The sequence below is a fragment of the Takifugu rubripes genome, chromosome 18 (genome assembly GCF_901000725.2).
Source record: "Takifugu rubripes chromosome 18, fTakRub1.2, whole genome shotgun sequence".
Classification (NCBI taxonomy): domain Eukaryota; kingdom Metazoa; phylum Chordata; class Actinopteri; order Tetraodontiformes; family Tetraodontidae; genus Takifugu; species Takifugu rubripes.
The window spans coordinates 4,505,389-4,528,858 of record NC_042302.1 but is presented as its reverse complement, the minus strand read 5'-3'; the positions used below and the strand labels follow the sequence as shown (position 1 = coordinate 4,528,858).

At 46.1% G+C, this 23,470-nt stretch overlaps 4 protein-coding genes across 5 annotated transcripts; 2 read left to right on the top strand and 2 right to left on the bottom strand.

Annotated features, from left to right (window-relative positions):
* Positions 1-44: 44 nt before the first annotated feature.
* Positions 45-2,634, top strand: washc3 (WASH complex subunit 3). The gene is made up of 7 exons (XM_029825682.1): positions 45-640; positions 950-1,048; positions 1,132-1,197; positions 1,294-1,419; positions 1,512-1,610; positions 1,687-1,751; positions 1,847-2,634. The coding sequence occupies exons 1-7, from the start codon at positions 590-592 to the stop codon at positions 1,944-1,946; spliced, it is 606 nt and encodes a 201-aa protein (XP_029681542.1). The 5' UTR covers positions 45-589; the 3' UTR covers positions 1,947-2,634.
* On the bottom strand, positions 2,542-9,714 carry dram1 (DNA-damage regulated autophagy modulator 1). Its single transcript, XM_029825681.1, has 9 exons — positions 9,626-9,714; positions 5,451-5,505; positions 5,146-5,303; positions 4,413-4,480; positions 4,107-4,249; positions 3,841-4,018; positions 3,709-3,764; positions 3,239-3,331; positions 2,542-3,156 (listed from the first exon to the last, which is right to left on the bottom strand). Exons 1-9 carry the CDS (start codon positions 9,697-9,699, stop codon positions 3,118-3,120), a joined length of 864 nt encoding a protein of 287 aa, XP_029681541.1. The 5' UTR covers positions 9,700-9,714; the 3' UTR covers positions 2,542-3,117.
* Positions 6,044-16,747, top strand: gnptab (N-acetylglucosamine-1-phosphate transferase subunits alpha and beta). Of its 2 annotated transcripts, none has more exons than XM_003972837.3 (21): positions 6,044-6,375; positions 6,789-6,874; positions 6,969-7,088; positions 7,395-7,445; positions 7,600-7,802; positions 8,132-8,196; positions 8,357-8,491; positions 10,717-10,878; positions 10,957-11,136; positions 11,213-11,383; positions 11,484-11,607; positions 11,686-11,889; positions 12,002-12,939; positions 13,080-13,279; positions 13,358-13,577; positions 13,660-13,773; positions 13,877-13,962; positions 14,044-14,142; positions 14,230-14,397; positions 14,971-15,061; positions 15,548-16,747. In XM_003972837.3, the coding sequence occupies exons 1-21, from the start codon at positions 6,214-6,216 to the stop codon at positions 15,617-15,619; spliced, it is 3,651 nt and encodes a 1,216-aa protein (XP_003972886.2). In that variant the 5' UTR covers positions 6,044-6,213; the 3' UTR covers positions 15,620-16,747. The 2 variants fall into 2 exon arrangements, with proteins under 2 accessions (XP_003972886.2, XP_029681539.1); XM_029825679.1 differs by having other exon boundaries at positions 6,969-7,102.
* Positions 16,748-17,302: 555 nt separating this feature from the next.
* Positions 17,303-23,102, bottom strand: chpt1 (choline phosphotransferase 1). The gene is made up of 8 exons (XM_003972836.3): positions 22,655-23,102; positions 19,844-19,991; positions 19,614-19,755; positions 19,453-19,537; positions 19,011-19,142; positions 18,784-18,942; positions 18,580-18,705; positions 17,303-18,265 (listed from the first exon to the last, which is right to left on the bottom strand). Exons 1-8 carry the CDS (start codon positions 22,892-22,894, stop codon positions 18,146-18,148), a joined length of 1,152 nt encoding a protein of 383 aa, XP_003972885.1. The 5' UTR covers positions 22,895-23,102; the 3' UTR covers positions 17,303-18,145.
* Positions 23,103-23,470: the final 368 nt, after the last annotated feature.

Sequence of the window (23,470 nt, the reverse complement as noted above, 5' to 3'; positions counted from 1 at the left end):
GAGTCTGTCACCATGTCACATTGGCTGAAGATGGTGTTCAGAGGGTAGTTGTTCAGGCTTACTGGCATGTTTTTCTGACAACTTTAGTGTGAAGATGAAGTCAGGTGTCGTTCAGATCCAGGTACTTCTTGCCCTGATTCTCGCATGATTTCGGTGTATATTTTTTTCCATCTATGGACATTTGGGTCACCGGAGCCAAGAACAGGGCCAGCTAACCCAGCGTACGTTCAGTTGATTCTTCATGTAAAAGAGCCAAAACATGGCGCAGAGCCTCAGCTATGGTCCTTCTCTGGACATCATATAGCTCATTATTTAAACACAGTTAACGCATACACATACATGCGTCACTAATACCAGAGATACGTTAGGCTTAACCAGAAAATACAGAATAATTTAAAATAAAAGTCCTCCCTCGTTCCCATTGGTTGGATATACCGGAAGTAACCTCCTGATATTTGTCGTCACTTGACATTCTTTAGTCACATGAAACCTTTCAGAAACCATATCATTCTTTCTTTTGTGCAGCTTCAGATATAATATCTAACATTTTAAGGAAATTTGCGGTTTCGACGAAGGTCGGAATTTGAATATGGACGAGGACGGGCTACCGCTGATGGGCTCAGGAGTTGATCTTCACATGGTTAGTATTTACATCCAGGTAGCTAATTATTTAGCAGTGAGCTAAATTTTGTGGAAACCGGATAATATTTGAACAAAGTTCGAATGTTGCGATGTTTAGTTAAAGACTCGGCAACAATTTCATCAACGTAAGATTCCGGAAATGCTCTAATTTCTGTGAGGCGAGCGACAAAATAACAACTCGAATATTCAAGCAATGAGACTTTTTACTATGATCACCTCGCCTCCCCATGACTTCTTCAAAATGATGCTAAATATGCAGACTGCAGGACCTCATCTGATAACATCTCTGGACGTGTGTCTCCTTCAGGTCCCTGCTATTCAGCAGAGACGGATCGTCGCCTTTTTCAACCAGTTTGTGGTGCACACAGTACGATTCGTCAACCGTTTTGCTATAGTTTGTGAAGAGGTTCGTGCATGTCTTTTCTCTTTAGTCTATCTTTTGCATCTGCAGCTCCAACTGATTCACACAACTTTTCTTCTTTCCTGCAGAAACTTGCCAACATATCTCTGCGCATACAGCAGATTGAGACGACCCTGTCCATTTTGGAAGCTAAGGTCGGTTCTTGAGTGCTCTTGTTTGCAGGTTTGGACTCTACTTTGTAGTCACAGTTTGTACTGATCCTGCTCCAAATGTTGTCATGCTGTGAGTAGCTGTCCTCCATTCCTGGACTTGAGGATGTAACAGTGGATGGACTCGATCACGTTGCTCAGTCCAACGGACCCACAACTGAAAACCAGATCCAGACAGCGGATAGAGCATCAGAGGCTCCTCCAATGGTGAATATATTAATATATAGTTTATACTGCAGAAAGAGATGGGTTGTATTGAAATTGGCCTTTAACGGTGTCACCTCTTAAATTTGTCACAGACTGCACCAGAGCCGCAACAGGCAGAAGCACCTGCGGAGAATGTGATGACTGTTGCAAGAGACTCTCGATATGCCCGATACCTGAAAATGGTTCAAGTGGTGAGTCCTAATTTCCACCTTGATTAAGATTGTTGGGCTAAATTTGTCATTTCATGACACTTCCTGTCCGTCACAGGGAGTTCCTGTCATGGCTATAAGGAATAAAATGGTTGCAGAGGGTCTGGATCCAAACTTGCTTGAGTGAGTAGCAGGCAGCAGATGTTGTCCGTGTTCCGTCTGTGCTGCAGCTTTGCACGTTACTAAACATCCCATTTCGTCGTCTCGACTTTTGACAGAACGCCAGATGCACCCGTTCCTGAGGGAGGATCCGGGAGCACCCAGGATCAGGATGTTGGCGGCACCAGCTCTGACAGTGAATCCTCTTTTAGCGACTGAAGCATGTTTCCCTTCACCTCAGAGCTTCCTGCAGTGGTCGGACGGCGGTTTGAAAGAGAAGTGGGATGTGCCACAGATAAAAGTGCTGATATAAGTGCCTGGAAGAGGAAATCAGTGAAATCACTGCTTATTTTTGCTGGGTGACCTCCTCAACTTTGGTCATTCTGCACTTAATTTTGAGTATCGTAGTTGTGATTAAACACAGTTCAGTTGTTGCCCATCATTAGCAACAAGTCACTACTATTTTATAGAACACTGTTGATGGTTGGTCCTATGTCCGTTTAGTTAAAGACAGTTTAATTTTTTCTGTTAGAGGAACAGACTACTGTGAAGCCACATTTTGCACATTATAACCTTTATAACTGAATGTAATATTTTGGAAGGTTTAACAATTTTATGTGGGGGCAGAATACAACTTGAAACAGTTCTCACAGGTTCACCTCTGCCAGATTAAAGAGGAAACGAGAGTTGCACTAAGAGCTCAGTCAGCGATGAATCCCACTTTCAACTGGAAGCAGAAGTTTAATCAAGTGTTGATACGGTTGACTTATCTGTTATTTTACGATTGAAATGCTATAAGAAAAAATGCTGGAGTCTGGGAGGAGTTTTGTTTATTCGAGAGAAAATATTTTGATATCTGTAATAAAAAACAGGCATAAGCCTTCCCAGAAGTGCAGAGGTTACCCCACACCCAACGCCTACGCTTCTTGAATTGTTTCCACAGATCATCAGTGTTCGGGGAGGACAAGTCAACTGGTTTGGCAGGATTCGATCTCGGGTTGATAACACAACATTCCAATTCCTGTAATCGGTCAGCAATGTAGCACCAAGAAATACAAACCAAGGAGGGATTTTTCATTTAATTTAAACGCCCTTTTCCCTGATAAAGGAGCAGCCGTGTGCTGTATCAGCGGTCGACTGCTACCTCGCTGGTATTCGGGGTCATGAACTTTTCTTATTTCTCCCAGGTTATGGTGCCCTGGTAACGGCAGCATTCAAGGGCAAATGATATATGATTAAATGTATGAAAAAGCTTTAAACAACATTCCAAAGTACCACTAGTGTGATCATGTCAGACGTGTAATTGAAAACCGTTTTGGCGGCTGTACAAAAGTAGATGATTAACTGTTTTCTGGAAAATACTGACAGTCTGGCAGTCGGTCGACTGAGGCTACTCCTGTAGCTCAATTCTCACCCGTAAGTTAAAAAACTGCAAGAAATACATGAAGAAAACAAGTTTTACCTCGTGGTAAACAGGCCTGTGTCATGTGACCCTGAGGACCTTTGCTTACTTTGAATTCGTCGATATAGGTGTAGAAGAAGAAGATGAAGCTGAAGGACACGATCCATTCACAGACTGCGCTGGCGATGTGGAAGGGGTAGTCCTGGGAGGGGGGACACTGATCAGGTCATCTGATCATATTCACAATTGGGATTACACCAGTGAGGAAAAAGGCTTAAAAATGTAGTGCAGGAATAGTGTTTTTGCTGTTTTAATCACTGTAGATAAAGATGAAAGGATGCTTCCTGATGCCCATAATGGCTCAGTACAGCGTAGCTGGGATACTCCACCCACTTCATGTTCTTCATAATGGTCAAAGGTTGTACATTGTGGTTTTTGTCCTCAAGGAATTGATGAATGGGTTCTTGATGGAAAGTATACCTGACATGTCTACCGCGACCAGCAGGGGCGCTGTTTAGAGGACCAGTTGCCTGAATTGGCCATTATTCTTTGAGACAGGTGATGAAAACAAGAACCTACCTGATCATCTTTGTGTCTGTGCAGTGACATTTTTGCCAAGAACGCGCAGATGAGAGCTGAGCAGCCAATTAGGGAAATTAGGGACTCCATCCTTACGTGCAGAGAAAACATGTGACTTGTGTGGAAGGATACTGGGAAAAAATGCCAGAGTGGCGATGATGGCGAAGCCTAAACGTGCCCGACAGATGACGACGGAGGAGCTGATGGGATAGGCCTGGAACGATATGACAACCTGGAGGATGACGTAAAGGATCCCAGGCACAAAGAAGAGAAGGGCCCCCACATCATGAGCCACAATCACCGCTGTTTCCTGAAAGCAAGAAGTGGGAAAAGACACTTCTTGCTTCACGCTGTTCTTCACATGACTGATACGTGCAGGAGGTGGAGGCCTGAGGTACCTGGAAGGTCGCGACAACAACCATCCCCAAACAGGAAATCAACCCAAGCACTAGAGCGGCCGTATTCACGCGTGATGCCACCACATTCGTACCCTCGTTCATCTTCTCCACATACTTGAAGCGGGCGTACACCGTGGCCGTACCTGCATGTGTGAACGCCAATCACTCAACACCCCCACAAATCCCAAGAGTGTAATTTGGCTTTCATTTACTCAAAAGAGGAAACGTTAGCAGTCACACTGCCTTCAGCTGATATCTTGGAAAAGCCCAGAGTTGCATAACTGAGTTGCTTAATAGAGGCAATACCTGCACTCGCAGAGATGAAGGTCATCAGGCCAAATATGCAGCTCTCCGGGGGGGTCGCGCTGGTGTCACTGCAAAACCACAGCATTTATCGGTGACATTATGATGTGTTTTCAGTCTCAGATACAACAGGAGACCAGTTTGATTTCAATATGAAACTGCTCTTCACCTTCTGAAACCCTTGCTGTTGCTGTTGAGCATTTCATTTTTATCTGCTGCAGCTGTTTATTTTCTTTCTGAAAATGAATCTAGATCTGAAAATCTTCATTGTCGCTGCTTCTCACCTTTCACCTTCTGAAACACTTCCTGTTGTTGTTGTTGAATGTTTCATTTTTATTTCACAATATCTGCTGTAGCTGTTCATTTTCTTTATGAAAATAAATCTGAAAGAGCATTTCTATTTTTTTTTTTAAAAGATTCACTCATTTCTCTAAACAAATCTTACAAATATGTACCGTACTGCATGTCTCAGCAGCAGAAATCCACTCTCAAACTGTAGATTTATGGAAAAAAAGTTTTTTTTACATATATTGCAGGTTTCTGGGGAACTTTAATCGTTGTTTTGACCATATTTTAAGTGTGCAAACGGGAGCTGGGTAACTGGGCTTGGAGCCAACGTCCCAAAGAAAACGAAACTAAAGTTCGTGCTGTCTAGAGTTGATTTTCACAAACTCTGCAACAAAGCAAAGCTTCGGACTGTGTTTAAATCCCATCAAACGCCTGAATAAAATCTTACCTGATGTAAGGGAAGATTACATCCACGTCATTTCTGTAGATCGCGATCAGGTAGGAGACAATAAAGGTGGCGGAGGACCAGCTGACCAGAAAGATGGGCAGAAGGCTCAGTCCCTGCGTCCACCCGAACATCGTAGCCAGATGTGGGATCTCAACAGCCTGTCAGCGCAGGAAAAATGCACATCTGTTTCAGTGTTCAGGTCCAGGCAAGTTGAGACGTGTGGAGTTTTACCGACAGTCACATGGTGGCGTGAACCAAAAAAAAAAAGAAAAAAAAAGAAAAAGAAAAGGAGAGATGTAACCCACTGATCTGAATGCAGCCGACGTCACCGTGCCTTCTTCCCCATAATCGCTCCCACATCTGTGCCGATGCAGAAATTGAAGCATAATTTGTGATTGCACAATATTTCTTATCCATTTAATTTAAGTCTAAAATAAAAGAAAGAGAACAAGTCAGTGAACGTAATTGCAATAAATATATATAATGCCCATCTGTAGCCAGTAGACAGGTACAAAAGGTGAGTTCTGGATGTAATAAAATGGAATTCCCAACGCTCTGCAGAATTTGAAACCCATTGTAATTGTAATCATAAACGGTAGCAAATAGGTGGCACTGTGACACACTATGAATGTGTACTGGTCGTAAAACTTAAGACATTGATCAAGTTTAAAGATCAAGCGAGAAAGATCAGGACATGTTTATGACACCATTGGTTGGTTCAGGCTGGTACACAAGGATGAGGGAGAAGTTATATATAAAAAGCGACATTCTTTAAGATATTTCATCGTGATGTCATTTCTTCTTTAGGGGACTCTCGCCGCTGTCATGGTAACGCAATTCCACCTCCACTCCACCAGGGGCGGAAGTAAGCCCGCGGTGTCTGGCCGGAACCAGTAGCGTCATCAGCGTCGAGGAAGCGAGAAAACGAACCGTCTGCTCGTCATGTGTCATATACTCCAACGTTGTGGCTGCCGGCGGCTGTCAGCTGACAGACCCGGGTCGTCGCTGATGGTCATTTCCTCATTTTAGTGCTTGAACCTCCATTCATTTTTGGGTTTCGGTAAATGAATGCAGCGCTATGCGTCTCCCAGGAGAACCATGGTAGTCGTCAACTCGGTGCTGAAGCTGGTGCAGCGGCAGACCTACACCTGTTTGTCACACCGATATGGACTCTATCTCTGCTTCGGAGGTCTCGTCCTCATGATAGTTTCCGCCTTCCAGTTCGGAGAGGTGATCTTCTCATTATCTTGCACTCAACTAGCTTAGTATGGTCAGATTCTCCAACAATGCGTCTGTTAAAACAGTGTCACCAGACTCCTCGAAAAGGAGTGTTTTCAACACGATTGTTACTGGTCACTTATCTTTAAATTAAAACGTCGTGCCATTCTGTCCATTTCAAGATTATTTTAAATGAATATCCCAAATAAGTGTTGAGGACTTGGTATATGGGTCAGTTAATGCAGATGTTTTGTCAGGACAGGAAATCTTCCGTGTTTTGTGTGTGTGTACGTTATCTACACACATACATATACACAAGGATACACGTGTGTGTGTGTGTGTTTTAGGAGGTAGCTTTTTATGCAATTACAGTGTTTTTAAAAAAAAAATAAAAAAAATCTATTGTTCCTTCTTAATCAATGTAGGTTGTGGTGGAGTGGAGTCGAGACCAGTATCATGTGATGTTTGATTCTTATAGAGACAACCTGGGTGGGAAATCCTTCCAGAGCAGGTAACATGCAACCATGCAAACTTTGAATCTGGTGTTCCAGACGTTGCAGAAATGTCGGAACGGCTTCGGGTGATGTGGGTCTTTGTCTTCTCAGGCTCTGTCTTCCCATGCCCATTGATGTGGTCTACACATGGGTGAATGGCACCGATGTGACCCTGCTGAAGGAGCTGAAGACAGTCAAGGAGCAAATGGAAGAGGAGCAGAGAGCTCTGAAGTAGGTGGGATGAGGTAGATCTGCAGTGGCGCTGGAGTGTTCCAATTTCAGAGGCACAATTACCTCGAGCATCTATTCCTCCCCAATTAGCATACAGGGTGTCGCGGTGGCGCTATCACTGTCACTGATTGGCTTTTTAAGAGCGAGATGATCAAAGACTGAATCGTCAGCCTCAAAATGGCTCTTTTTTCCTGAGAGCATAAAAAGGTCAACTTGGTTAGTGTTTGGCATCGACCTGCTGGTTTGTTCCTGCTCTCATATCTTACTCATTTTCTTCTTTTAAAAAAAGCCTTTTGCTTCACACAGGGAGCGCTTGGGTAAAAATGCAAGTGAGATCACAGAAGTTCCCAAAGGGAGGTGAGTCTGAAAGGTTCAGAATCAATGAATGATAATCTTCCCTGCTTGTGTGTGTCATGGGTGTGGGAGTATTGAACTGTCTGTCTGGAGTCGAAATATGAGCGGGAAGCAACACGACAAATCTGCCTTTTCCGTGACTTTTTGTTGTTTTCAGCGTGAAACCAGAATGTCTCCTGTCCCACTGCATTGTGGCGCCCATGCTGGCTCTGGACCCCGCTCTGCCCGCCAACGTCACGCTCAAAGAGCTGCCGGCACTCTCTCCGGCGTTCTCCGCTGCCAAAGAGATGCTCGCGCTGAGCAAACCCTTCCAACCGTCCACCGCCGCCTCTGTGGTGGTCTTCCACTCGCAGGCAGAAGGTAAACGGGCGTGCAGCAACCATGCAAGCACACGTTTCACTTCACAACCCAGTCGTGCCTTAATCTTGAGCACCTCACCCACACTGCGAAACACGCATTGGTTAAAGAGGTGTTTCATCGCCCCTGTTTCTGAAATGTGGCTTCCTGTGTGACATTTAGAGCAGAAGGAAAGTGCACACCAGTTCTAAAATCACATGTCAATATAGATGTGGTCACTTGAAGGGAACAGCTATTTTTTTGTGCTGTCATTTGACGCCCGCTGATTTTCTCCGTCTCTCATGTGTGCAAAGATTAATAGACAAATTCTTTTTTCTTTTTGTCCTCGGCAGCCGATAAAGCCTACACGGAGGCCTTGAAAGAAAACCAGAAATTCTCCGTTTCCAGGTGCTACCTGGTGAGTTAATTTTTGTAAAAAAAAAAAAAAAAGTTGTTAAAGTTGTGGAAGCGGAGGCACACGCTTCCGGTCCAGTATTGGGAGTGTTTTGATAGGCCTTTAACGCTTTAATTGTGTTCCAACACAAATAAAAGCTTAATCTTTTCATGCGGGTTTTCAGACCATGGATAAAGAGGCGCCTGGATTGATCCGCATGAATTCTCTGGCCTATCTGAGCGGCTTCCCGGCTTCCTTTAAGGAAACGGAGCAGCTGAGAGTCAAACTTCCCAGTGCTGTAACCAGCAAGATCAAACAGGTAAATCTTGGGGCTCTTCCTATAAAATAAGTTGTCACTTTCAGGAATTTATATCCAACAGTGTGAATACATCAATTTTTCTGAGATGTTTCTTATTTTAAAGAATTTTTACAACCCATGTTTTGTAATGCTGACTCATAGCAGGATGTTAACTTTGAAAAACAGCTAAAAAGAATTACAATTGTATAATGACGTACCTGTGGGCCTGTGATAACGTCCCTTGTTGTTGGACCGTCTCTTGTAGTTCAGAATGCTGCCAACAGACGTCGCTCTTGCACATCTAATCGCAGTGCTGCGCAGACACGCTCCATATGAGGGTGTGTGCAAATTAGGAACTTTTTATACACTCCAGCTCATAAGAAAGAGATAAACCCAGATGCCAGACCGTCTCTGAGATGAGGCCAACCAGGATTTTTTTCTATTTTGAAGAGTAACGTTGTGATGCGGATAAAGGGGCCCCTGTTTAGCTTGGCAGCTCGTGGCTTGTGTACCTAATAATTTTCCTCTCATCAGAAGCCTGCTATATTCCGTGCAGGAGGAATGCCACTAATGAGCGTGGATTACTTTGAAATAATCAAAGAAAACAAAAGGGTGCGGGCCAGGCCAGCGTGACCCCGCAACAGCAGCAGACGAGCCGGACGGGGCCCAAGTCAATGGTCTGTCCCGGCTTGTCATAATAAACTCACATGGCATCTTGGAATTAACGGGTGATGGATTACGCAATATAATTCATTTAGATAAACAGAGGAGTTATACAACCATTTCCCACTTATAACGTCCTTTGTCCTCCTTTATGGACACAATTTAAATGTAAAAATTTTAGAATTTCAAAAAACAAGATTTTAACTAGGAGAAAAAAACCCAAGAAGTAACAGTTCCCTACTGTACTGGAACACACTTTTGTGTTGATATTTAGGTTAAACGGCATTGACCTCTGTCATCATCAGTCCCCAGTTGTCCCACCGTTCCTCGCATTGCTCTCCAGGTTTGCCACGGTGTAACCTGGCAGATCATGTGATAATAATCGGCAGTGTTTAGGCTGTAACCTTAGCCAGAAGTGTGGGGGGGAGGGGCTTAACTGTAGAACAACTGTTTAAAGTGGCATGGCGCCAGGCGGGGCGACGACCTTCTCACCTTGTCGTCTCCCACGTGCTTTGTCTCAGCTTCACCTGCTGAGAGTCCCATTTGTATACAGGTGGATGAAGCATACAGATGAAAAAGGTGCGGCACCTAAAGGTGGAGGAATGTCCACCGCAGCAAGTGCCCGCGGCTGGGATTTCAAGGCGTTTCCAGGCGTCGGCAGGCTGATTCTGTGAAAGTCAGATAATGTGCATAGTGTTGGAGGCAGAGCTCCGGCGGTGAGAGTCTGTCGGTATTTATAGCTGCTCTTAGAGCGAACACAACGGCGATGAAAGCCGCCCCGCAGCCTGGATCATTTACCCGTGCCGCTGCATGTAAATCCCTGCCCACAATGTTTGTGCAGAAGCCTGTTGGCGTGCATGTATGTTTCGATTTAAGCGAGACTCTTCCCTTTTCGTTAAACACATAGACATTGAGATTACATTTCATTTATGGCTCCAATAAAAGAATTTCCATATTTGCTGCCATTTAGCCTGAGTGCTAGCAAGAGCCATTTAAAAATGCTTCTGTAACACTAAATTTCCCTTGATAATAGCTTTCAATACAATTCCAAATAATCGCTCATGGTTGTCTATGGAGATTGAGATGATTACTTGGGTCTGTACGCCACACATTTCTCCGCTTTGGATGTGTGTCAGGGCATTATCGAGACTAAAGAGAGCTATAATAAAAACAGCAACGTGATCCGAGGCTCACTGCCTCCTGACTTCGCCCCCAACGGGTTTATAAAACTCTGATAATCCCCCTCCCCTAAATACGCGAGCCGAGCTGGGACATGGGTTTGAGCGGGATGCTTGGATTCAGTGTTGGAGGGCGAAAGGAGACCATTTGAGTCTTTTCCATATGAACCCTGGCATGCTGCACACACACACACACACACACACACACACACATACACACACACTGAGAATAATTTTCCTAACCCATTCCACACACGCCTGAGCTTGGCACAAGGGTTTTCACTTTAATGTAATCATCATCGTGCTGATCTTACCGGAGTTTGTTTGCGCCAAGAAGACAGGAAGTGAAGCCAGTGTTGGCGTTTTTTATGAATAAAAGTGGAAAAAAATGTTTTCCTCCAACAGCTGGAGCTGTACTCTGAAGCCAGCATCGCTCTGCTCCACCTGAAGACCCCTCAGGATTTCACTGATCTGGCCCAGCAGGCCAAGAAGAACCTGACGATGGATGGAAACGAGCTGGCGATAAGCCCCGCCTACCTGTTCTGGGACATCGCCGCCATCTCGCAGGTGACCCATCCGACCATTATTTAAATGTTTATGCAGAACTATAAAGGAAGTAATGTTTCTGCCCCCGTCGCCTTCCAGTCCAAGCAGGACGAAGACGTCTCCGCCAGTCGATTTGAGGACAACGAGGAGCTCCGTTATTCGCTGCGGTCAGTGGAGAGACACGCCCCCTGGGTGCGGCACATCTTCATTGTCACAAATGGGCAGATTCCCTCCTGGCTCAACTTGGACAACCCCAGAGTGACAGTCATCACCCATCAGGTGAGCGCAGCCCTGTTTTACCATCATCATCCACAATAATGGATTGTTTTACTTTATTTTTTTCTTTCATTTCCAGGATATCTTCCAGAATCAAAGCCATCTTCCTACTTTCAGCTCCCCTGCCATCGAGACCCACATCCACCGCATTCCGGGACTGTCCCAAAAGTTCGTTTACCTCAATGACGATGTGATGTTTGGCAAAGATGTCTGGCCGGACGACTTCTTCACCCACTCTAAAGGACAGAAGGTGCAAATGCGAGATGCCGAGGCTCCGTACACTCTGCCAAGTGATATTTCCCCCTATGCTGTCCAATAACCCGGTTGTGTTTCGCGTTCATTCATCCCAGGTTTACCTCACATGGCCCGTGCCGAACTGTGCCGAGGGCTGCCCGGGGTCTTGGATCAAAGACGGCTACTGCGACAAAGCGTGCAACAACTCTGCCTGCGACTGGGACGGCGGCGACTGTCTCGGTACGCAGCCCAACGTCGCCATTGCTTCTGCCTCCGTGAACATTTCCTTCGCCTGACTTCTCGGGTTTTCTCCGACAGGTGGTGCGGCCGGCAGCAGGTTTGCGGCAGGGGTCGGAGGCGGGGCCGGGGGACCTGTGTGGCAGTTTCCCGTGGGTCCGGGAGGCCTGGGCGGGACATCGTACTGTAACCAAGGCTGTGCCAACTCCTGGTTGGCCGACAAGTTCTGCGATCAAGCCTGCAACATACTGGCTTGCGGGTTTGATGTGGGAGACTGCGGCAAAGGTGGGTCTAAATTCGGCCCCGCCAGCAGGATTTAGTGTGAGGCTTTGGTCATGCCAAGTCATGTCAAGACATGCCAAAGGCTTAGTCTTGTAACCCAATTTGTTTGTTGCAGAGCATTTTGGCGAGCTGCACCGCGTGACCCTGCAGAGTGACCAGACGATGTATACCCTCCCAGTAGGGGAGGTAAGGCCTTACTTCAGCTTCGAAGGGCTGGCTCGCAGAGTAACGGAGGCCCATGTCAGCGATAACGCCGTGCTGCGCCACACGTCTGTGGCAAACAAATGGAAGTCCATTCACCTGTTGCTCCATCCGGGCCACAACGCCACCCAGCTTCACTACAACCTCACCTTCCAAAAAGAAGACAGCTCGGAGTTTACGATGAGTTTCACCGTAGCCGTCGATACCCGTGAGGTTCCTCAGGCTAACGTCTCTCAATCCACCAGCAAAGAAGACAACAAAGAGCCAACCCCGACTCCAGAGCCTCTGTTCCTGTTCTCAGATGTCCCAGAGGACAAACGGGGCCCTAAGATTCACAAGAAGCTGCCTGATGAAGTCCAGGCAGGCATTGAGGTTCCTCCTGTGAACATGTCACTTCTGCCGGCTGATGTGCAAAGCGAACTGCAGAAGCTGGAGGAGAAGCTCGTAATCGGCGATATCACACTTAAAGGTTTCAACCTCACCAAGGCCAAACTCCTGAAGTCTTACTTAACGCCGAGTCCAAATGACCCAGAGAGCCAATCGCATCCTGCCAAAATCCAGAGAAAAGACAAGATGGGCGGAGTCTCAACTGTCGTCACTCTTCTTCCTGTTCCCATTGATGATGACCTTAAAAAAGACTTTGCAGCAGCAAAACACTCCAGTACGGATGCGCCGATCATGAGGCTTTTGACTTCCAAACTCCGTGGCAGCGTTCCTAAAGTTGGTGGCATGAGGAGTCCGACTGAAGCAGCAGCTGCCGTGGTCGTGGGGAGGAGACTACAGCATTTCACCTCTGCAGATCGAGGTTTCCTGCCGTGGGAGAGGAGGAAATACTTCCAGAAAGTGCTTGAGGTAAAAGGATCTATATCGGAGAACTGTTTTAATATTAGGGGTCCCACAGGAATCTATTCTAGGACATCTTTTTTTAATTCCTATCAAAAATCCTTTTATACTTTCTCTCTTATTATTGTATTTTCTTGTTCCAATTCCAGGAAGAAGACCGCCTGCTGAACGAGCTGATGTACGACTCCAATCCTTCCGCCACCATCCGAAAGCTCCGCGACACTTTTGCCGACTCCCTGCGTTACGTCAACAAGCTGCTGAACGGCCAGTTTGGGTTCACGTCGCGCAAAGTCCCGGCCCACATGCCTCACATGATCGACCGCCTCGTCATGCAGGAACTGCAGGACACGTACGTGCCTTTCAGATTGGTCCGCTCTGCTCCACAGAAAGGAAAAGGAAGCAGCTTTACATGTCGTTGTTGTTTTAGGTTCCCGCTCGAGTTTGACAAGACTTCGGCCCACCGAGTTCGCCACCCCGAGGACATGCAGTTCGCCTTTTCATACTTCTACTTCCTCATGAGCGCTCAGCAGCGGCTCAACGTGTCTGATGTGTTCGACGAGATCGACACTGACCACTCGGGCGTCCTGTCCGATCGGGAGATCCGAACTCTGGCAACGCGCATCCACGAGCTGCCCCTCAGCCTCCAGGTGCGTCCCAGCTTAGAGACACTCGGTCAAACCACTTTTTTTTTTTTTTTTTTTTAAATTCAACGTTCTTGGTACATTCCAGGACCTAACAGGTCTGGAGCAGCTGCTGATAAACTGCTCCAAGACTCTCCCGACCAACTTGACCCAGCTCCACTTGGCAAACCCAACTCAGGAGACCTATTATGACCCCAGTATGGTGAGAATGTCCTCAATGTACAGCGGAGAGCTGATTTCGTTATTTTTGTTTTTCTTGTTCCTAAGATGAAATATTTGACTAAGCTTCTGTGCTTTGTGTGAAGCCTCCTGTCACAAAAGGCCTCATCCTCCACTGCAAACCCATGGTTGAACGTATCTACAAAGCCTTCAAAGACCAGAATAAGTACAAGTGAGGGCTCTTCCACAGCAACATTAGGGCAAAAACACTAATTTTGCCATTGCTAATAGCAACGGGTCCTCTGTTGGACAGGTTTGAGATCATGGGTGAGGAAGAGATAGCGTTCAAAATGGTGAGGACAAACGTGTCCCATGTGGTTGGCCAGTTAGACGACATAAGGAAGAATCCCAGGTGGGAATGAACGCCTTGGCTTTCTTTTCATTGTTCATTTTGGCCATCCTTTGTCTTAAAGAATATGTTATATCCCCCTACGAACAGAAAGTTCATCTGTCTGAATGACAACATCGACCACAGCCACAAGGACGCGGCCACAGTCAAAGCCGTGCTCAGAGACTTCTACGAGTCCATGTTCCCGCTGTCGTCCCAGTTTGAACTGCCCAGAGAGTATCGCAACAGGTTCCTCCACATGGAAGAGCTTCAGGAATGGTAATTCAGGAGGGATGAGATGTAAAATAAACCAAGAAAAACATCTGAAATGAGCTTCAGTCGACAACAGACCGCAGGATCTGCTGTCGGCATCTGCTCAGGTGTTAATTTTCTTCCATTTTACCAAGCGAGCCGTGATTAATACCTGAAACTAAAGAGGCAAATGACCATTTTCCCAGCGCAGTTCTACTTCGTTAGAATTCGGAGCTGTTGCCGCACAGAGTGGCGCCCAGCCAGGTCGGAGTATAAGTTACCCTCGGGGGAGGGGTCTCAAATGGGTGTGCGCCGCTCCCCTTTATTCACTCGATCTGTGATGTTAAAATTAGACCCAGCCGTTTCAGAAGAGCCAGTAGTTGTTAGATACTTGCAAGATCTAGTGCGGCCTCCGTCGTCTCCGACGCGTGAAGGGCCAGATGGCGTGGGGCGATGTCACCCTGTCGCCTCGTTGCCCCCCCTGACCTCTACGCTCTGCATCTCTTCTCAATAACTCGTTTCTGCCTTTGTGTCATCTCGGTAATAAAATCCCAAGGTCTTTATCAGACGTTAACGCCTCTCTCCTCCCCCCCTGCACAGGCGAGTGTACCGGGACAAGCTGAAGTTCTGGACGCACTGCGTTCTCGTGACCCTGGTCGTCTTCACCATCATGTCGTTCTTCGCCGAACAGGTCAGTGCTGGGCCGCGTTCAGATCCCCCCTTTCCGTGATTCACCCTCGAGCTATGGCTGAAATTCCACTCGGAGGTGCACCCATCTCATGTGTTGACTTTACCCCGAGCCAGGAAGTGATTTTCCAGAAATAAAAGCCCCCCCCTGCAGCCCTCAGAAACACGGCATGTTCAGCCGTCCAGCATTGTTGCTGTAACTTTTTGCCAAAAGGTTTATATTAAGTCGGGGTCGATGATATTTACCTCCATTAGACACACGCCGCCTTGGCATCGGTATTGTTGCCCTGATCCACGGGTTTCCCGTTTCTACTTAGCCAACCAAATGATATTGGCAGCGACCTTTTGAGAATTCCCCTTAGGGGTCTTGTGGGACCAGTGTTCCCAGTTCCGCTTCCATTTCTGTCACCGCATACATTGATCGGCATTTACAAATACTCGCTGCGTTTGCCCCTTCTGATGTCATTTCCTGTATTTTCTCTGCCTGCAGCTAATTCAGCTGAAGAGAAAATTACTCCCCAGAAGAAGAGCAAACCGGGACAGCAACCCCCAGAGGGTGTAACAACCCCCCCCCCCCAATCTTTTCCTCCACACCGATCACTCTTGAGAAGCCGTAAAATGAGGGGATTTCCGAAATCCATGGTGTTGCTGTTGCACCGCCGTTAAGGAGGAATTCAAGGAGAACCTGAAAGACTGCACCTTTACCCGAGTGTGATCATCCTCACACCCCCACAAAACACTCCCTCCTCACTGTTTTTGCTGCAGTTGTCCACACGGGGGACAACTTTAGGGTCAGCCGCACGTGTTGTCAACCACAGACTCCATAAAGGAATCGGACGATCCACAGGCGAGTTGATTGGTACGAAGCAGCATCATTTTTGACGAACTTTCGATCATTTGGAACTTTCCGGCCATTTGCCGGAGCATCATCTGCATTTCTCTTTCACTGCATGTGTAATATCTATGCCACAGTGCCTGGGTGCCGAGAAATGGTTCTTCGGTTATTTAAAGGTGAAATTGTGGCGTTTTTAAAAGTCTTAGAATCTTATTTATGGGTGAAATTGTTAGGCAGCATTTTGACTACTCCAGTGCAGAAAGTATTGCACAACAGACCTTTTGAAACTTGAAGTGCCTTCGTTCATTCCATCGTTGTATTTATCATCTTGGAAACGTTGGTCCCGTCGTCGGAGCTAAGGACAGTGGAAATGATGCAGGATGATCTAACGTCATCCTTGCCGCAAATACTGTTTGGTACATGTGACACTACAGGTCTCGACTGCGTGCGTGTCCCCGTGGGACTCAACAGACTGACTTGTCTGAAATTCAGACATCCTTGGCATGCTCTCTAACTTATTTTTGATTTCACGGCTGCGCAGTCGGCCACCGCCGCCGACCTCTTCATCAAACACGACCCGCATGTTTCTGCGGAAATGGTTCTTTGGCTATTGTGATCGAATTAAATTGTGATTTTTGTTCAATCTTATTGGCGCTTAAGTCTGACGCGTTTGAGACAACAGGGCAATGGCTGCGTTGTATATCATGCGTACTTTTGCTTTTTTTGGGACCTTGGCCTGCTGAGCTGCATCTGTTCAAGGCTGTTTCCCATGATCCTCTGCGCTAATGAGGTCAGAGGCCTAAAATGACACTTCTCATAAAGTAAAGCTGCGAAGCATGAAGTAGTAAAACTTTATAATGGCGTGCAATGAACTTTGTTTTAATAGGGCAGGAGGGCAAAGGATTATGGGTAAAGTCAATCAAAAGGGATGCTACGTTTGTGTCCTGATAAAGTAGGATATTCTGCTATTGGGTCATAGAAAATGCAAACCTTTTTTCAAAGAAAAATCTGGACTAGTGTTTGTAGCAGAATCACGATGGTGATTGACAGAATAATTTTGCAAACTGACCTTTGACCCTCTAACTCTATGCTAATCTGGACAGGTGGATTGTGGGTAAGACTTCGGCTCTGAACCAACCTTCAAATCTGTTCTTACACCATTGTGGACAGTGAAATCACATATTTTATTACAATCAGTTCATTAGCAGAAAGGTACCTCAGTGAAACATTTAAGCTGTAAATATCACAGTTGTATTTCCAAATCCCCCCCCCCCCCTTCACCATGAAGTCCATCATCCTGCGGAATCAAAATCAGGGAGATGATTTATTTTACCTCTTAATTCATCACACACACACACACACACACGTGTCCCTTTTGTTCTCAATCTGACAGCAATGATCTGAGTATAATTACAGAAGAAAACAAAGCCAGATTTGGATTTAATGTTTGGATTCAACATTTGTGATTAAAACCCCTAATGAGCAATGAGATCCTATACATTGGTACCATACACCGGTTTAAAACAATAACATTGAACAATTAGCCCTTTAGGGAGAAGAACAAAAGACACGTGTTGATCCATCATGAGTCGACAGCGCTCCAATAAGCACAAATGAGGTGTTTTGTTTTTTTACTGTACCGGAATGAGTGATGAGATGATTTAAAAAAAAAAAATAGAAACAGATGAAGTCTTGAGCACCTGTCGCCATTTCTGGTTCTAACACGTGGACCATTGTCCCACCTACCCAGCATGTCCCAGCATTCCTTCTTTAGCCACATCGGAAACGTCATTGGAGATTACGAAGTCGAAATTCAAGCTCGGATTTGTCTGGATTCTTTAACGAATTAAAATAAATTATAAAGCTCGATTTTAAATTTCTTTTTTTAAATGCAGGTGGTCCGTTTTGTTTGGATTTATCGTACGGAGAAATTTTGATTGTCACTAGTGGCCCCACACTGTCACATCAAAAAAAGTTTTTTTCCTGCTTTAAAACAGTTTAAGAACATATTTTTTGGTTTAATGGGAGTAAAAAGACCTCCGTGCTCATGTAATTTTCCATTTAAAACTTCTTTTTTGGTTTGCAATGCAGTTTTCTGTTCAATCTTTGGCAGTTCTAGGCCAAAGTGGTCACTTTTTCAAGGCTGCTGTGGCTTGGGACGGACGGCGTCCTGTCCTCCTCGTCCTGGTCGTCTGCTTTCAGGAGCGGGGAGAGGTCCTCCTCCCCCCCCGCCTCCTCTCCCTGGGCAAGATGTCAGTCGCGCTTACCGCATTTCGGTTGCTTTTTGATGCTGAAGATGTAAATTCCTAGGTGGGAGGCGATCTGTTTTGAGATGCCTGTGCAGTAACGGATTATGTCAAAGACCGAGAAGACCTGCGGAGAGCGGAGAAAAAACAATCTACCTGTCAGTCCTGTTTTTCGACCAACAGCCTAAACACCCGTGTTAGCGATAAAGCTAACAGCACTGTAGCAAAACCCAACTCCCTTAGATTAAATAAGAAAACCATTGTACCCTGATTCCTTCCACCTGACCTTTCCTCTGCTAGCAGCAGATAAACCCTCAACTCTGCCTTGTCCCTAACGATAACGAGCATCAACTCTGTCTAAGGAGACCAGGGAAGTGGACCTTGTACCACAGCTACACGTTCCTGCTGATTATAAACCTTAAAGGCAAATGTGTCACTCACCAAAGCGATCCAGAGGACTATGTACTCATCTATGAAGCTGCTGAAGTACTGGTTGAGGATGAGGAGGCTGGGGCCTATAAAGGCCGTGTCCTGGAGATGCAGCTCGCTCTTGGTAATGTGGGAGATCTACAAGAAAACAGGATGCAGGCGAGTGAAACGTTTCTAACAGCGCCTCGTGTGCAGGGGACGCCGGCAGGGACGTACCACCAGCTTGCAGGAGATCTTAGAGATGGCCATGCCAAAGGTGAGCAAGTACAGGCAGCTGTGGCGCTCAAACAGGTGGCTGGTCGACTTCTTGAAAATGATGAAAGCCAGGGAGAGCATGAGCCCGATTTGTGGGCTGGGACTCAGCACACTGGTGTCCTACACAGATGGAACTTCAGTCAGTGAGCAACAGAAGATTTTAGCAGGAAGTGTGTGCGTTGTCTTACGGCGACAGTTGAGCCATTTTTGCCAACGCCTCCATTTAAAATGACATAAAAGTAGTTGTAGCAGGAGTAGAGGGCTCCTCCGATGATGCCAATGATGGGGAAGACGTACAGCTGCACTCCAATAATGGGTAACTATGGAAACACGGGGAGCAGTCGAGTGTTAAAGACACATATTCTCTTTGATCGAAAGGCGCTTGTACAAAAGCTGCAAGCATGCCGAGCATGATGGGAGGCAAAGCAAAACCATGGATGGAGAAATTAAAACAAGTGTGTTGTCTAACAGCAGACCTGATGGCATTTGCTACCCTTATTTACCTTTTCACTTCTAAAGGAAGCTAAAGGAAGTGACGAGATAACACACTGCGTGTTAAAATCGATGGACGGAACACAGAAAGAAAATGAAAGTGTGCGCGCACGGTAGGTCCTCCATGACTCTCGTTACCGTGTTTTGCCACAGGCCCACTCCTCCGAACGCCGACATCAGGTAGATGATGATGATGGCGATCTGCACCTCTGTCACGTCGATCCTGTGGAGACGGCGTGCGTTTACGGGCGTGCGGAGCAGGTTTGTTTGGAAAACCGACGCGAATTGAGGCGACTTACAGGCCGAAGCGCATGGTCCCGGACACGTAGGTCTGCCACTGGGCGCAGAAGAACATGAACATCCCCACGAAGCCGCAGAAGAACATCCAGTTTGGGTACTGGCCTATTCCACAGGAAATGCAGGTTCCCACGGCAACAAAGACTGAAATCAGAGAAACGGGACAGATGATGGGAAGTCTGACGGCTGTTCGACTCAAAGGCCACAGATGATTCTAGCAGGCTCAGAGCACCTGTGGAGAAGGCATCGCAGCCGTGGTCAAAGATCTCCCCCAGAGCAGAGGAGCTGTTAGTCCGCCTGGACTGCTTCCCATCAATGGCGTCGAGAGACTGGTAGAAGAAGAGGCCGAGTGCGCTCAACACAAAGGCCCACGATGGAGCCTAGAGGTGCGGAGAGCAGAGATTCAGCTCATCGAGCAACCAATTATGAAGCCACGCCACCTGAAGCAGGATGTCGACTTGTCTTAGTAAAAAGAAAAACAGGGGAACCGAATCCTTCAGCTACAAATACTCGATTGGGAATCCTAAATCCTCCGCCTGTTTTCAGGGTGGAGGATTTGAAAATATCAAACTCTAACTGGACCTGGGGGCATGTTTGGCAGGTTTTCATGCTCGCATGCTGAGCTCAACGCTTTTGAAGCCGCATTTCTATGAGCGACTCGAGCTCCTTTAAGGCTGGACTCCTAAATAACTGAGATTTACTCAAATCTCCTCATTTCAAAATGGCTGAATGAGACAGAGGCACCTGCAAATTTAATTACTGGACAGTCGTGAGTCAAGCACAAGGATTTTTTCGCATCCGGCTGTTCACAGATCAGTCGTGTGTGGAGCCGCTTGGCTCCTGTGACGCAGCCGGTCATCGCCAGCCATCTGAACAGGAAACCCAGCCAACCAGTGTGTTTCAGCGTGCGTGCGTGCATTTCTGGGTATTTGTTTTTAAAAAAAAGACAACGATGGCCTTGTCCTGCCAGAGAGACGAAGTACCTCATGCTGTTTGGAAAATTCAGCGACCCCCGCTGCTCACTCCAGCTTTTTTTTTTTAATGTTGGGACAGATTAAGATGCGACTTCTTTTTCAAATTAATCCATTTATGTTCCTTCAGCACCAAATTACAGGAAATGCACAAAACTTTCCAGACTGTGGACTTTGTTGTGGGGTTCTTGAAGCTTGACAGGACAAAAACTGATAAACCCACATGCACGCATGCACGCACTTGGGCCGCTGCTCTACGTTGAACTCAAATATAATGGTCACAGCTCAAATGATCGGGAAAAAACACAATGAGCTACTAAAAAAACAGGCCTGAACATGTTCTGAAGCATTTTTGAAATCTAAAAGAACCAAGTTGACAGTTTAAGACAGCTAATAACAATTTTGTGTTGATGTGTAATCTCCTATATGGTAGATATATACACTCACCGGCCACTTTATTAGGTACACCATGCTAGTAACGGGTTGGACCCCCTTTTGCCTTCAGAACTGCCTCAATTCTTCGTGGCATAGATTCAACAAGGTGCTGGAAGCATTCCTCAGAGAGTTTGGTCCATACTGACATGATGGCATCACACAGTTGCCGCAGATTTGTCGGCTGCACATCCAGGATGCGTATCTCCCGTTCCACCACATTCTAAAGATTCTCTATTGGATTGAGATCTGGTGACTGTGGAGGCCATTTGAGTACAGTGAACTCATTGTCATGTTCAAGAAACCAGTCTGAGATGATTCCAGCTTTATGACATGGCGCATTATCCTGCTGAAAGTAGCCATCAGAAGTTGGGTACATTGTGGTCATAAAGGGATGGACATGGTCAGCAACAATACTCAGGTAGGCTGTGGCGTTGCAACGATGCTCAATTGGTACCAAGGGGCCCAAAGAGTGCCAAGAAAATATTCCCCACACCATTACACCACCACCACCAGCCTGAACCGTTGATACAAGGCAGGATGGATCCATGCTTTCATGTTGTAGACGCCAAATTCTGACGCTACCATCCGAATGTCGCAGCAGAAATCGAGACTCATCACACCAGGCAACGTTTTTCCAATCTTCTATTGTCCAATTTCGATGAGCTTGTGCAAATTGTAGCCTCAGTTTCCTGTTCTTAGCTGAAAGGAGTGGCACCCGGTGTGGTCTTCTGCTGCTGTAGCCCATCTGCCTCAAAGTTCGACGTACTGTGCGTTCAGAGATGCTCTTCTGCCTACCTTGGTTGTAACGGGTGGTTATTTGAGTCACTGTTGCCTTTCTATCAGCTCGAACCAGTCTGGCCATTCTCCTCTGACCTCTGGCATCAACAAGACATTTCCGCCCACAGAACTGCCGCTCACTGGATATTTTTTCTTTTTCGGACCATTCTCTGTAAACCCTAGAGATGGTTGTGCGTGAAAATCCCAGTAGATCAGCAGTTTCTGAAATACTCAGACCAGCCCTTCTGGCTCCAACAACCATGCCACGTTCAAAGTCACTCAAATCACCTTTCTTCCCCATACTGATGCTCGGTTTGAACTGCAGGAGATTGTCTTGACCATGTCTACATCCCTAAATGCACTGAGTTGCCGCCATGTGATTGGCTGATTAGAAATTAAGTGTTAACGAGCAGTTGGACCGGTGTACCTAATAAAGTGGCCGGTGAGTGTATATATCTTTAAAATTATTGGGTAAAAGTAGTCTTTCAAACGACTTGTGTCATCAATGGCAGGGAACCACAACACTAACAATGACGTAATCTTTCCGAGCCAACATCCAACAGACATGATACTTTAATTTTAAACTATTTCCATGATATCATCAGGCACTGTTGTGTAATTCGGCACATTTTTAGGTGACACATGGATATGTCTTCACATACAAAAATATTACTAAACATCGATGACCCCATAACAATGCGTAATTCGTAAATATAAACGGACTTAACAGAGATCAGCAAACGTGTAATATTAATGCCTTTGTAGCCTGTGAAGGTTGCACAGCGAACGTCATTTCTGTACTTTGCCCAGTTCGGATTCTGAAGTACGTAAAAAACTTTGGCGGGGACGCCTGAACTCACCTCCTCTGTGGCGGTGGGACAATAAAACACAAGCACGGTCGTGGTCAGAACATTGATCAGAAGTCCAACTATAGTGAGCGTGTTTGGTGCGACCCATAATGGTATCTGCTGGACGAGCCAGTTCCAGTAGATTTGCAAAGGCGGCTCCAGCAGGGATCGACCGGAGGCGCTGTATTTATGCTCCTCCAGCCGCTTGAGCTGAGCGGCTGACAGCGGCTCCGACCACAGGACGTGCGGCATTATTTCCCCTCCCTCCTGCCGGATCACGGCTCAGGTTGCGGTGACAATCCCGATATTTCCAAAGAGTCTGAAAGCGGTCTCGTAATCGTCACTCGTTAGAGCAACAATAGCAGCTAATTTGTCATTTATAGTTAGCTGACTAGCCGAGGGCATTTCCAGAGCGGACCTATGAGACGGCGATGTGTTTCTGATCGAATTCCGGAAGTGAGCAACGCAGCTTGAAATCTGAAGCGGAAATGCATTTACGTTGTAAACAACACATTTGTTTTTACTTCTTTTTGCATATCTGAGATATAGTTTTGACCAATAAGACCCACGTTTATGATTTTTCATCTAATATTTAAATATGCGAGATCTTCAGGTATTTGATTATTTTATTTAAATGTATGTTTCAAGGATTTCAAGTTTTTTTTGTGTGTGTTTTTCATCTTTGACATTTTCGGGGAAAATATAGCTGTACAAGTATATCATAAACAACCAGGTGCAATTTATACATTTAAATTTAAAATTCCCCTCACATTCTCAGAAAAATAAATATACAGCTAAAAAGATTTCTTAAACTACTTAATCGGGAAA